This window comes from Pseudophryne corroboree, chromosome 4 (genome assembly GCF_028390025.1).
Source record: "Pseudophryne corroboree isolate aPseCor3 chromosome 4, aPseCor3.hap2, whole genome shotgun sequence".
In the NCBI taxonomy this organism is placed as follows: Eukaryota; Metazoa; Chordata; class Amphibia; order Anura; family Myobatrachidae; genus Pseudophryne; species Pseudophryne corroboree.
The window spans coordinates 448,736,280-448,750,986 of NC_086447.1; the positions used below are offsets into that span (position 1 = coordinate 448,736,280).

At 47.9% G+C, this 14,707-nt stretch overlaps 1 protein-coding gene across 4 annotated transcripts in view; it reads left to right on the forward strand.

Annotated features, from left to right (window-relative positions):
• The window catches only part of SNX14 (sorting nexin 14), a 328,243-nt gene that overhangs the window by 208,698 nt on the left and 104,838 nt on the right, over window positions 1–14,707 (forward strand). For all 4 annotated transcript variants that reach the window (XM_063916961.1, XM_063916962.1, XM_063916965.1 and 1 more), the window contains one exon: window positions 7,656–7,791. In XM_063916961.1, coding sequence (XP_063773031.1) covers window positions 7,656–7,791 — 136 coding nt within the window. The remainder of the gene's footprint in view (window positions 1–7,655; window positions 7,792–14,707) is intronic.

Below are 14,707 nucleotides of genomic sequence, written 5' to 3' on the forward strand. Positions count from 1 at the left end.
TATACATGGTCATCATGTACCTTCAGCTATGAGAATTTTCCAGATCGCTTCAAAGAACAAATATAAATTGGGTGAGGTGACTTTGGTGTGATATCACACAGAATGTTATAAAGTGTCATGCTCTATAATTAAAGCACTGATTTTTATGTGTGTGTGTGTGTGTGTGTGTGTGTGTGTGTGTGTGTGTGTGTGTGTGTGTGTGTGTGTGTGTGTGTGTACGTACAGTGGGGCAAAGAAGTATTTGGACAGCCACCAATTGTGCAAGTTGACCCAAATTTCCTTTTAATAGAATATGATGGCAGATAAGAACCACTTGGCCCGTCTAGTCTGCCCATTAACCCACCAGTATGTTTTTGGATTGTGAGAGGAAACCCACGCAAACATGGGGGGAGAAAATAGAAACTCCACACAGTTAGGACCGTGGTGGGAATTGAACCCATGACCTCAGTGCTGCAAGGCAGTAATGCTAACCATTTCACCATCGCTGCCCTAAGATAAGAGCCTGGTTACGATTTATAGCATTGCACCAGTTCGGCATGCAGCTAGGTAAACTGATGTAATCAGAAAAACAACATGTTAATACAGGTTGAGTATCCCATATCTAAATATTCTGAAATACGGAATATTCCGAAATACGGACTTTTTTGCGTGAGAGTGAGATAGTGAAACCTTTGTTTTTTGATGGCTCAGTGTACACAAACTTTGTTTCTCTAACGTCCTAGTGGATACTGGGAACTCCGTAAGGACCATGGGGAATAGCGGGCTCCGAAGGAGGCTGGGCACTCTAGAAAGATTTATGACTACCTGGTGTGCACTGGCTCCTCCCACTATGACCCTCCTCCAAGCCTCAGTTAGATCTTGTGCCCGGCCGAGGTTGGATGCACACTAGGGGCTCTCCTGAGCCCTTAGAAAGAAAGTATAGATTTAGGTTTTTTATTTTCAGTGAGACCTGCTGGCAACAGGCTCACTGCAGCGAGGGACTAAGGGGAGAAGAAGCGAACTCGCCTGCTTGCAGCCGGATTGGGCTTCTTAGGCTACTGGACACCATTAGTTCCAGAGGGATCGACCGCAGGCCCAGTCCTTGGTGTTCGGTCCCGGAGCCGCGCCGCCGTCCCCCTTACAGAGCCAGAAGCAAGAAGAGGTCCGGAAAAACGGCGGCAGAAGACATCAGTCTTCACCAAGGTAGCGCACAGCACTGCAGCTGTGCGCCATTGCTCCTCATGCACACCACACACTCCGGTCACTGAGGGTGCAGGGCGCTGGGGGGGGGCGCCCTGAGCAGCAATATAAACACCTTGGCTGGCAAAAATACATCACATATAACCCCCAGGGCTATATGGATGTATATTAACCCCTGCCAGATTCCATAAAAATGCGGGAGAAAAGGCCGCGAAAAAGGGGCGGAGCCTATCTCCTCAGCACACTGGCGCCATTTTTCCCTCACAGCTCCGTTGGAGGGAAGCTCCCTGGCTCTCCCCTGCAGTCTACACTACAGAACAGGGTTAAAACAGAGAGGGGGGGCACTAAATTTAGGCGCAGTATAAATTATATAAAAGCAGCTATAGGGGACATAACTCAGTTAGTCCCTGCATTATATAGCGCTCTGGTGTGTGCTGGCATACTCTCACTCTGTCCCCCCAAAGGGCTTTTGTGGGTCCTGTCCTCATTGGAGCATTCCTTGTGTGTGTGCGGTGTGTCGGTACGGCTGTGTCGACATGTTTGATGAGGAGACTTATGTGGAGGCGGAGCAGATGCCGATAAATGAGATGTCGCCCCTGTGGGCCGACACCAGAGTGGATGGATAGGTGGAAGGTATTAACCGACAGTGTCAACTCCTTACATAAAAGGCTGGCGTAACAGCTATGGGACAGCCGGCTTCTCAGCCCGCGCCTGCCCAGACGACTCAAAGGCCATCAACGCTCCCTCAGATGGCAGACACAGATGTCGACACGGAGTCTGACTCCAGTGTCGACGAGGTTGAGACATATACACAATCCACTAGGAACATCCGTTACATGATCCCGGCAATATAAAATGTGTTACACATTTCTGACATTAACCCAAGTACCACTAAAAACAAAGGGTTTTATGTGTGGGGAGAAAAAGCAGGCAGTGTTTTGTTCCCCCATCAAATGAGTGAATGAACTGGTAATTTCTAACAAGTTACTGATGGCGTTCCCTTTCCCGCCAGAGGATAAGTTACGCTGGGAGATATCCCCTAGGGTGGATAAGGCGCTCACACGGTTGTCAAGGTGGCACTGCCGTCTTAGGATACGGCCACTTTGAAGGTACCTGCTGATAAATAGCAGGAGGCTATCCTGAAGTCTGTAATTACACACTCAGGTACTAGACTGAGACCTGCAGACTGCTGCAGCATGGTCTGTACCCCTTTCAAACAGGGATACTATTTTGCGAACATAAGACGTCGTCTTATATATGGGATGCACAGAGGAATATTTTGCCGGCTGGCATCCTGAATTATTGCAATGTCCATTCTGTCAGGAGGGTATTGGAGACCCGACACTGGACAGGTGATGCTGACTTTAAAAGGCACATAGAGCCTTATAAGGGTGAGGAATTGGTTGGGGATGGTCTCTGGGACCTCGTATCCACAGCAACAGCTGGGATGAAAATATTTTACCTCAGGTTTCCTCACAGCCTAAGAAACGCACTGTATTATCAGGTACAGTCCTTTCGGCTTCAAAAAAGCAGGCGGGTCAAACGAGGGAAGAGGGAAAAAGCTGCACCAGCAGCCAGTTCCCAGAATCAAAATTCTTCCCCTGCTTCCTCTGAGTCCACCGCATGACGCGGGGGCTCCACAGGCGTAGCCAGGTACGGTGGGGAGCCGCCTCAAAAATTTCAGCGATCAGTGGGCTCGCTCACAGGTGGATCCCTGGATCTTCAAGTAGTATCTCAGGGGTACAAGCTGGAAGTCGAGGCGTCTCCCCCCCGCCGTTTACTCAAATCTGCCTTGCCGACAACTCCCTCAGGCAGGGAGGCTGTGCTAGAGGCAATTCACAAGCTGTATTCCCAGCAGGTGATAGTCAAGGTGCCCCTACTTCAACAAGGACGGGGTTACTATTCCACACTGTTTGTGGTACCGAAACCAGCCGGTTCGGTGAGACCCATTTTAAAATGGAAATCCTTGAACACTTACATAACAAAGTTCAAGATGGAATCGCTCAGGGCGGTTATTGCAAGCCTGGACGAGGGGGATTACATGGTATCCCTGGACATCAAGGATGCTTACCTGCATGTCCCTATTTACCTTCCTCACCAGGAGTACCTCAGATTGTGGTACAGGATTGCCATTACCAATTCCAGACACTACCGTTTGGACTGTCCACGGCACCGAGGGTGTTTACCAAGGTAATGGCAGAAATGATGATACTCCTTCAAAAAAAAGGGAGTTTTTATTTATCCCATACTTGGACGATCTCCTTATAAAGGCAAGGTCCAGGGAGCAGTTACTGGTCGGAGTAGCACTATCTCAGGAGGTGCTACAACAGCATGGCTGGATTCTGAACATTCCAAAGTCACAGCTGGTTCCTTCCACTCGCTTACTGTTCCTGGGGATGATTTTGGACACAGAACAGAAAAAAGGGTTTCTCCCGCAGGAGAAAGCCAAGGAGCTGTCATCTCTAGTCAGAGACCTCCTAAAACCAAAAAGGGTATCGGTGCATCGTTGCACACGAGTCCTGGGAAAAATGGTGGCTTCATACGAAGCAATTCCATTCGGCAGGTTCCATGCGAGGACCTTCCAGTGAGACCTCTTAGATAAGTGGTCGGGATCGCATCTTCAAATGCATCAAATGATAACCCTGTCTCCAAGGACCAGGGTGTCTCTACTGTGGTGGATGCAGGGTGCTCATCTTCTAGAGGGCCGCAGTTTCGGCATACAGGACTGGGTCCTGGTGACCACGGATGCCAGCCTTCAAGGCTGGGGAGCAGTCACACAGGGAAGAAACTTCCAGGGCCTATGGTCAAGTCAGGAGACTTCCCTACATATAAATTCTGGAACTGAGGGCCATTTACAATGCCCTAAGTCAGGCAAGACCCCTGCTTCAAAACCAGCCGGTACTGATACAGTCAGACAACATCACGGCAGTCGCCCATGTGACCCGACAGGGCGGCACAAGAAGCAGGATGGCAATGGCAGAAGCCACAAGGATTCTCCGATGGGCGGAAAATCACGTACTAGCACTGTCAGCAGTGTTCATTCCGGGAGTGGACAACTGGGAAGCAGACTTCCTCAGCAGACACGACCTACACCCGGGAGAGTGGGGACTTCATCCAGAAGTCTTCCTGCTGTTGGTAAACCGTTGGGAAAGGCCACAGGTGGACATGATGGCGTCCCGTCTCAACAAAAAGCTAAAGAGATATTGCGCCAGGTCAAGGGACCCACAGGCGATAGCTGTGGACGCTGTAGTGACACCGTGGGTGTACCAGTCGGTTTATGTGTTCCCTACTCTGCCTCTCATACCAAAGGTACTGAGAATAATAAGATGGCGAGGAGTAAGAACGATACTCGTGGTTCCGGATTGGCCAAGAAGGGCTTGGTACCCGGAACTTCAGGAAATGATATCAGAGGACCCATGGCCTCTGCCGCTCAGACAGGACCTGCTTCAGCAGGGGCCCTGTCTGTTCCAAGACTTACCGCGGCTGCGTTTGACGGCATGGCGATTGAGCGCCGGATCCTGAAGGAAAAGGGTATTCCGGAAGAAGTCATTCCTGCGCTTATTAAAGCCAGGAAAGATGTTACGGCAAAGCATTATCACCGCATGTGGCGGAAATATGTTGCATGGTGCGAGGCCAAAAAGGCCCCAACAGAGGAATTTCCACTAGGTCGATTTCTACAGTACATTTCCTGCAAGCAGGAGTGAATATGGGCCTAAGTCTAGGCTCCATTAAAGTACAGATCTCGGCTCTGTCGATTTTCTTTCAAAAAGAATTAGCTTCAGTACCTGAAGTTCAGACATTGTGAAAGGAGTGCTGCATATTCAGCCCCCGTTTGTGCCCCCTGTGGCACCTTGGGATCTCAACGTGGTGTTGAGTTTTCTTAAAATCACATTGGTTTGAGCCACTAAAAACCGTGGGTCTAAAATATCTCACGTGGAAAGTGGTCATGTTATTGGCCTTGGCTTCAGCCAGGCGAGTGTCAGAATTGGCGGCTTTATCATGTAAAAGCCCTTGTCTGATTTTCCATATGGATAGGGCAGAATTGAGGACTCGTCCCCAATTTCTTCCTAAGGTTGTGTCAGCGTTTCACCTGAACCAGCCTATTGTGGTGCCGGCGGCTACTAGTGAATTGGAGGACTCCAAGTTGCTAGACGTTGTCAGGGCCCGGAAAATATATGTTTCCAGGACGGCTGGAGTCAGAAACTCTGACTCGCTGTTTATCCTGTATGCACCCAACAAGCTGGGTGCTCCTGCTTCTAAGCAGTCTATTGCTCGCTGGATTTGTAGTACAATTCAGCTTGCACATTCTGTGGCAGGCATACCACAGCCAAAATCTGTAAATGCCCATTCCACAAGGAAGGTGGGCTCATCTTGGGCGGCTGCCCGAGGGGTCTCGGCTTTACAACTTTGCCGAGCAGCTACTTGGTCAGGGGCAAACACGTTTGCAAAATTTTACAAATTTGATACCCTGGCTGAGGAGGACCTGGAGTTCTCTCATTCGGTGCTACAGAGTCATCCGCACTCTCCCGCCCGTTTGGGAGCTTTGGTATAATCCCCATGGTCCTTACGGAGTTCCCAGCATCCACTAGGACGTTAGAGAAAATAAGAATTTACTCACCGGTAATTCTATTTCTCGTAGTCCGTAGTGGATGCTGGGCGCCCATCCCAAGTGCGGATTGTCTGCAATACTTGTAAATAGTTATTGTTAACTAAAGGGTTATTGTTGAGCCATCTGTTGAGAGGCTCAGTTGTTTTTCATACTGTCAAACTGGATATAGTATCACGAGTTGTACGGTGTGATTGGTGTGGCTGGTAAGAGTCTTACCCGGGATTCTAAATCCTTCCTTATTATGTCTGCTCGTCCGGGCACAGTGTCCTAACTGAGGCTTGGAGGAGGGTCATAGTGGGAGGAGCCAGTGCACACCAGGTAGTCATAAATCTTTCTAGAGTGCCCAGCCTCCTTCGGAGCCCGCTATTCCCCATGGTCCTTACGGAGTTCCCAGCATCCACTACGGACTACGAGAAATAGAATTACCGGTGAGTAAATTCTTATTTTAATACACACGGTTATTAAAAATATTGTATTAAATGACCTTCAGGCTATGTGTATAAGATGTATATGAAACATAAATGAATTGTGTGAATGTAGACACACTTTGTTCAATGCATAAAGTTACAAAAAATATTGGCTAAAATTACATTCCGGCTGTGTGTATAAGGTGTATATAAAACATAAATGCATTTTGTGCTTAGATTTAGGTCCCATCACCATGATATCTCATTATGGTATGCAATTATTCCAAAATACGGAAAAATCCCATATCCAAAATACCTCTGGTCCCAAGCATTTTGGATAAGGGATACTCAACCTGTACTGTCAAACAACATAAACAGTATGCAGTGGTGGCAGTAGCTCAAATGAGACTGGCTTTAGCCCAGCGTGCCCCTTTTCTCCAGCAGCTTTCTCATGGTGGTAGAAGCTACTGCACCTGTAGAATGTAATATATAATATTGATTACCATTCAGAAGCACCATTAGTGCCCTAAAGATGAAAATACTAATTCATTTAGAACAGCTCTAGAAGCAATACATACAATAGATCTAGCGATTGTCACTATAGTAGTTTGTGTGTGCTACTTATTAATATGCTAATTAGTGATCATGATTTCATATCATTAATCAAATTTTCCTGTATGTTGTAATACTTTCGTGCAGCAATTGTAGTAACGATCAAAACTAAAATATATCATCTTGGGTTCACTAAGGGCAAATACAATACCAGCTTCTATTAACATTCTGTCTGGCATTACCTCAATGAAGCGTGTCCCCCTGATTGCTCCAATGGTCCTGTACAGTGATTCTTTTCTAAATAAGGCAGGCCTTTTCCAGACTAATAGCAGTGTTGTCTTGAGAATTCACGGACTATGGTCATTGATAACACCACTGCCTTTGTGTATGCAGCTAGCAGTAGTAAGAGAGAGGAGTGTGGCGCTAGACTATAAGAACCTTCAGGAGAAATACCTGAGCCTTTGCTTGATTCCCACCATGGCTCTAACTGTGTGCAGTTTGTATATTCCCCCCGTGACTGTGTAGATTTTCTCCGTGTGCTCCTGTTTCCTCCCACAGTCCAAAAATATACTGGTAGCTTAATTGGTTACCAACAAAATTAACCCTAATGTGTAAGTGCGTGTGTGTACATTGGCAGACTAAATGGGCCAAGTGGTTCTTATCTGCCGTCGAATTCTGTTTCTATGTTACACTTAGTGCTTAATTAATCCTTGAGTGCTCTATTTTTTTACAATGAAAAAGTAATGTTAATCTTAGTAGTAGTGTCTTATTTTCCCAATTTAGCAACTGCAATCTCATCTTAATGATAAAACCTTTTGGTTTTCATGTTTCTAAGTTATTAATTAATGATTTGCTTTAATCAGTGTTACACATCTGACATATAATAATGTTTATTCACTTTATTTCAGGACCACACAAAAAAGAGGAGGAGAATCCTCGGGTATTGGGAAAATTGGCAGCAGGCTTAAAGGCGTGTTTAAAAGCACAACTATGGAGGGAGCCATGTTGCCTAATTATGGGTTAGCAGAGGGAGACGATAATGCAGTAAGTAGACTTTTATAGCTCTGTGTCCTAAAACATTTGAATGCTAATAGACAGTTTGTTGTAATTGCAATAGGTGTGCACAAATGTCATCTGGCTTGCCCTACAGCAAAACATTTTTTTATTTATTTTGCAATTATAAATTAATAAGATTAACACATACTACTAATACCCTTTTCAGACATACGACGCGGGAATTTCCCTGCTCAAACCCGGGATTTTCTCTTCAACAAAAACCCAGGTTTTTGTTCATGTCCCCCTTTCACACTACTCCACGGACCTGGGAAATTCCCAGGTTGGCCCCTTTCAGACATAAGCTGGTTTTTCCAGTTTTGAAGGCAGTGTCATCATTTTAAGGGGATGGTTCAGGACCTCGTCATCCTTCCAATGAGACATGATTAACAGAATGGCAGTCTCTTCATTGGCACACTTCTCTGCACAGCTCTGTGTTCCTCTCATGTGTGGCTTCTGTTCACTGGCACACTTCTCTGCACAGCTCTGTGTTCCTCTCATGTGTGGCGTCTGTTCACTGGCATACTTCTCTGCACAGCTCTGTGTTCCTCTCATGTGTGGCGTCTGTTCACTAGCACACTTCTCTGCACAGCTCTGTGTTCCTCTCATGTGTGGCGTCTGTTCACTGGCACACTTCTCTGCACAGCTCTGTGTTCCTCTCATGTGTGGCATCTGTTCACTGGCACACTTCTCTGCACAGCTCTGTGTTCCTCTCATGTGTGGCGTCTGTTCACTAGCACACTTCTCTGCACAGCTCTGTGTTCCTCTCATGTGTGGCGTCTGTTCACTGGCATACTTCTCTGCACAGCTCTGTGTTCCTCTCATGTGTGGCGTCTGTTCGTCTGTTCACTAGCACACTTCTCTGCACAGCTCTGTGTTCCTCTCATGTGTGGCGTCTGTTCACTGGCATACTTCTCTGCACAGCTCTGTGTTCCTCTCATGTGTGGCGTCTGTTCACTGGCACACTTCTCTGCACAGCTCTATGTTCCTCTCATGTGTGGCGTCTGTTCACTGGCACACTTCTCTGCACAGCTGTGTGTTCCTCTCATGTGTGGCGTCTGTTCACTGGCACACTTCTCTGCACAGCTCTGTGTTCCTCTCATGTGTGGCGTCTGTTCACTGGCACACTTCTCTGCACAGCTCTGTGTTGCTCTCATGTGTGGCGTCTGTTCACTGGCACACTTCTCTGCACAGCTCTGTGTTCCTCTCATGTGTGGAGTCTGTTCACTGGCACACTTCTCTGCACAGCTCTGTGTTCCTCTCATGTGTGGAGTCTGTTCACTGGCACACTTCTCTGCACAGCTCTGTGTTCCTCTCATGTGTGACGTCTGTTCAGTGGCACACTTCTCTGCACAGCTCTGTGTTCCTCTCATGTGTGGCGTCTGTTCACTGGCACACTTCTCTGCACAGCTCTGTTTCTTTTTCATCCACTAGGGGTCACTGGAGTACTCTTGGGATATGGACGGCTTCCGTAGGAAACAGCACTGAATATTTAAATTTAGAACACTCCACCCCTCCATATCCCCGAGTACCTCAGTGTTTTTTCTGTGCTCGACGTAGTAACAGCTCTGTGGCTGAGTCCACAATTACTTTGATTTATTTATTTTGAATATTTTTTCTATTTTATATACTTCCCTTTCCCCCTTCCAAAAGGCAGGGTCAGGGATAGTGCAAGCTGCTGATAGCAGCAGTGGCGTGTCGGTCCTCACTGAATGAGCACCCTCACAGCCACACAGAGATCTCCTGCACACAGGCTGGCCGGCGCTTACTGAGAAGCCCCGTCGGAGCCTCACCACAAGGGAGTGCAGGTATGTGTGCGGGGCGGACAGCTCCCGCTGCCGCCCCGAGGTGTGGGGACATTGATTTACACTGGGTTCCCTCTACTGACCCGCCGCCGCTGCTCCGGCCGCCGCTTCTCATAGCCCGCCCGCTGCTCCGGCCGCCGCTTGTCATAGCTCGCCCGCTGCTCCGGCCGCCGCTGGTCATAGCCCGCCCGCTGCTCCGGCCGCCGCTTCTCAGAGCGCTGCTCACACCGCCGCTGACAAGCCACCGCTGCTCTGGTAATCATAGCGCGTCACAGCGCGCTCCCCGTCCCGCTTCCAGGTCCCGCTGGCGGCCCCACGAGCCCACTGCCCGGGCCGCACTGCATCCGCAACGGAGCAGACGCGGGGGGGTGGGGGAGAAGGTACAGCAGCAACATCAGCAGTATGTTATAAAGGCTGTAGGCTGTTTTATATTGGCAGGGATGGTTACACAGGCTGTTTATAATATCAGTATGAATACTGCACTGTGATTATAAGTTAAGCATGGCAGCCATTTTAACCATGCTTCCTGTGTCTTCCTCTGTGATTCCAGAACGTTCCAGTACTACATCTCTACTCCACCGGAGGCGCAGGGGTGTTAGTGGGAATTTGGGATCACATTTCATAGTACTGGCCACGTGTACTGCACTTGGCCAGATATATATATATATATATATATATATAGACGCACCTTACTACTATTTTACTGAGTCGTGCAAGTGTCTGTTTTTTGTGTATTGTATTGTCTGTCGCCATAATGAGTAAGGCACCAGCAAAAACTAAAAAGCATAATTGCAAAGTCTGTAGCAGTGTGTTACCGGATGGATCTACCACATGTACAGTATGTTTTGTGGATTCGGTTCAGAATACAATTTCTGCTCCAGTTTTACAACCAATTTCCTCACCGAACCCTCCTTGGGAAATGTTAGCAAATGTACTGGCTGGGTTGCAATCAGAATTGACCGCCGCTCGACAGGAGCGGGAAACGGCAAGATCTGAGTCTAGGGTGAGACCGCCAGAACTACCGGAGGCGTCTCAGCCTTGCGTAAGGTCCAAATCCATTTTGGGTAAACGGGATAAATTTCATATGTCTTATGATTTTCCAGTTTCTGCTATTTTGCATTCTGACGATTCCATGCCAGATCTCACGGAACAAGATGAGGGTGAGGAGGGCGAAGTGGAGTCAGATGGTGAGGATTTTAACAGTTCCGGCATTGATGATCTCATCAGAGCGGTGCGTCAGTCTCTGAAGTTTACTGAAACTGAGGAGCCTCTCACAAATGATCAGGTCGTATTTACTAAACGACAAAAAACTCCAATAAGTTTTCCTGTCTCGGAATCTCTTAATCAGATGTTAGTAGAAACACGACAGAATCCAGATAAACGGTTTTCTATACCTCGCAGATTTAAGTCTAGTTACCCGTTTCCAGACTCGGTAACATGTACATGGGAGAATCCACCAATAGTGGATTTGTCAGTGTCGAAGCTTACCAAGAAATTAACCATACCAGTGCCAGCAGCTACTACGCTTAAAGACCCTTCAGATCGCAAGATAAAAACTATGCTAAAGTCCATGTATGTAGCAACAGGAGTGATGCTGAGACCTGGATTGGTTGGCATCTGGGTCACTAAGGTGCTCATAATATGGATTACAGAACTCAAATCTGCTTTACATGACGAAAACCTGATACTTCTTGCAAATCAAATGGGTGTGGCTGTAGAGCAGGGCTGGCCAAACCGGTCCTCGAGATCTACCAACAGTTCATGTTTTCCAGGCCTCCTGGAGATCTGTAGAATTGTCAGTTAGGAATGAATGCAGCACATCTTAATTAGTAATGACTACACCTGTGCACCAGCTAGGTGGTCTGGAAAATGTGAACTGTTGGTAGATCTCGAGGACTGGTTTGGCCAGCCCTGCTGTAGAGTATCTCTGTACAGCATCTACTGACGTCTGTCAGCTCACTTCTCGTATTTCATCGTCGCTAGTTACGGCACGAAGAGCACTCTGGCTGCGTGCTTATCATGCGGAGGCAGAGGTCAAACGAGGTATAGAGGCGTTGCCTTACGATGGCAAGAAGTTGTTAGGTCCTGAATTGGACGCATGGATTGCTGAGGCTACGGGAGGAAAGTCTGTTTTCTTACCATTGCCTCCACCGGTATCAAGAAGGAGGTACGCTGGACCTTCGTTCAAATCCTTTAGACCTCAGTCCTTTCGAGGACATGGCAGAGGAACAGCCACGCCTGCTAGACGTGGACGTGGTTTCCAACAAACCAACACAAGTCGCCAGGACGCTAAGGTTACCGACAAACCAGTGGCATGACGGGCTACCAGCCCATCTCGCTTCTCCGATTGTGGGAGCACGCCTTCAGACGTTCCATTTGGCGTGGTTCCACACATCCGCGGATGGGTGGATCCGCAATTTAGTGTTAAATGGTTACAAAATAGAGTTCGACTGTCTTCCGCCTCTGCGGTTTTTCAAGACAGGATTGCCTCTGTCGGACGACAAGAGGGCGGTTCTGCAAATTGCCATTCAGTCCCTACTGGATTCAGCAGTTTTGATTCCGGTCCCTGTACATCAACAGGGTCAGGGTTATTATTCCAGTCTGTTTGTGGTACCGAAGCCGGATGGCTCAGTCAGACCAATATTGAACTTAAAGGGTCTCAATCAGTACGTAACTTACTACAGATTCAAGATGGAGTCTCTGCGTTCCGTGATTGCGGGTTTAGAGCCAAAGGAATTTATGATTGCGCTAGATCTCAAGGATGCGTACTTACACATTCCAATTTGGCAGCCTCATCCGAAATTCTTGCGGTTTGCAATACGCCAGAACCATTACCAGTTTCAGGCTCTACCGTTTGGCCTGTCGTCGCCTCGGGTATTCACCAAAGTGATGTCTGTGATGATAGCTCATCTCAGATCCCTGGGAGTGACAATAGTTCCGTATTTAGACGATCTGCTCATCAAAGCTCCGTCTCAACAGATGCTTCTCCAACATGCGCTGCAAACGTACGAGGTACTGGTTCACCACGGTTGGATTGTCAACTTCAAGAAATCACATCTAATTCCGTCTCAACGCCTTCAATTCCTAGGTATGATTCTCGATATGGTCAATCAAAGAATTTACCTACCACATCAGAAAGTACAAATTCTATGCCATCTAGTACAATTAGTGCTCAAGCCACGCACAGTGTCTGTACACTTGTGCATTCGCCTCTAAGGCACAATGGTGGCAGCTTTCGAAGCGCTTCAGTTCGGAAGATTTCACTCGCGTCCATTTCAACTGAATGTGCTCGCCCAGTGGTCGGGCTCGCATCTGCAGATTCACCACAGGGTGAGGTTGTCGCCAAGGGCAAGAGTGTCTCTGCTCTGGTGGCTCAAGGAACACAATTTAACCGCAGGGAGACTGTTCGGATGCTGGAATTGGATAATTCTAACGACGGACGCCAGTCTCAGAGGTTGGGGAGCAGTAATTCAAAATTGTCAGCTCCAGGGTCTCTGGGCGGATCACGAAAGATTGCTGTCTATAAATGTCCTGGAACTCCGCGCAATTTACAATGCGCTACGGCAAGCAGTGCACATGATTCGCTCTCAGCCTGTCCAAGTGCAGTCAGACAATGCGACGGCGGTCGCATACATCAACAAACAAGGAGGAACGAGAAGCCGCATGGCAATGCGAGAAGTAGCTCGAATCCTCAATTGGGCGGAATGCCACCAGGTGATATTGTCGGCCGTGTTCATTCCGGGAGTGGACAACTGGGAAGCGGATTATCTCAGTCGTCGGGATTTTCATCCAGGAGAATGGGCATTAAATCCAGAAGTGTTTCACATGTTGGTTCAGCGATGGGGTTATCCTCAGGTGGACCTGATGGCGTCTCGACCAAAAGCTTCAGTATGTGTCCAGAACAAGAGATCCAAAGGCAGTGGCGGTGGATGCTCTCACTGTCGCGTGGCCGTACAGTCTTGTGTATCTGTTTCCACCGTTTCCGTTGCTCCCTCTGGTGCTAAAACGGATCAAAAGAGAGTCTGTCACAGTCATACTAGTGGCGCCTCATTGGCCTCGGAGAGCTTGGTTCTCGGATCTCCAAGGACTACTCGCAGACGATCCTTGGCCGCTCTCACTACGTCCAGACCTGTTACAACAGGGTCCGTTCCTTTACCCCGATTTAGCGCGGCTGCGTTTGACGGGGTGGCTGTTGAGACCGCCCTCTTAAGAAGAGAGGGCATTCCAGAATCGGTTATACCAACCATGTTACGAGCTAGGAAGCCGGTTACGGCAGCTCATTATTACAGAATATGGCGTGCCTATATAGGTTGGTGTGAAGCTCGGAAGTTTCCGACATCATTTTTCAAGTTATCCCGCCTTTTGTTATTTCTACAAACGGGGTTGGATGGAGGACTGCGTTTATCTACACTAAAGGTGCAGGTATCTGCTTTGTCAATTTACTTTCAAAGACGATTGGCTCTTTTGCCGTCTATACGCACTTTTCTCCAAGGTGTCCTCAGAGTACAGCCTCCATTCATTCCACCTACAGCGCCATGGGACTTGAATCTGGTTTTAGATTTCTTACAGTCTTCATATTTTGAACCCTTACAGCAAGTGGATATAAAGTTTCTCACTTGGAAAACAATTTTTCTTCTAGCCTTAGCTTCGGCAAGGCGTGTTTCAGATTTGGGTGCCTTGTCATGCAAGTCACCGTATTTGGTGTTTCATGATGACAGAGCGGAACTTCGGACGAATCCCGCTTTCTTACCAAAGGTAGTGTCATCTTTTCACATCAATCAACCAATAGTAGTTCCTGTGTTGACAGCACATTCTGGAACTCTGGATGTGGTACGCGCATTACGCGTTTATGTATCCCGAACGTCTTCAGTTCGTAAGACGGATACGTTGTTTGTTCTCTATGATGCTGCCAAGATGGGTTGGCCAGCGTCTAAACAAACCTTATCTAGATGGATAAAACTGACCATACGTCAGGCTTACCTTCATGCTAGGTTACAGCCGCCTACATCAGTAACCGCTCATTCCACACGTTCTGTGGGAACTTCATGGGCAGCTGGTCGGGGAGCTTCTACGACGCAGCTTTGCCGTGCGGCTACATGGTC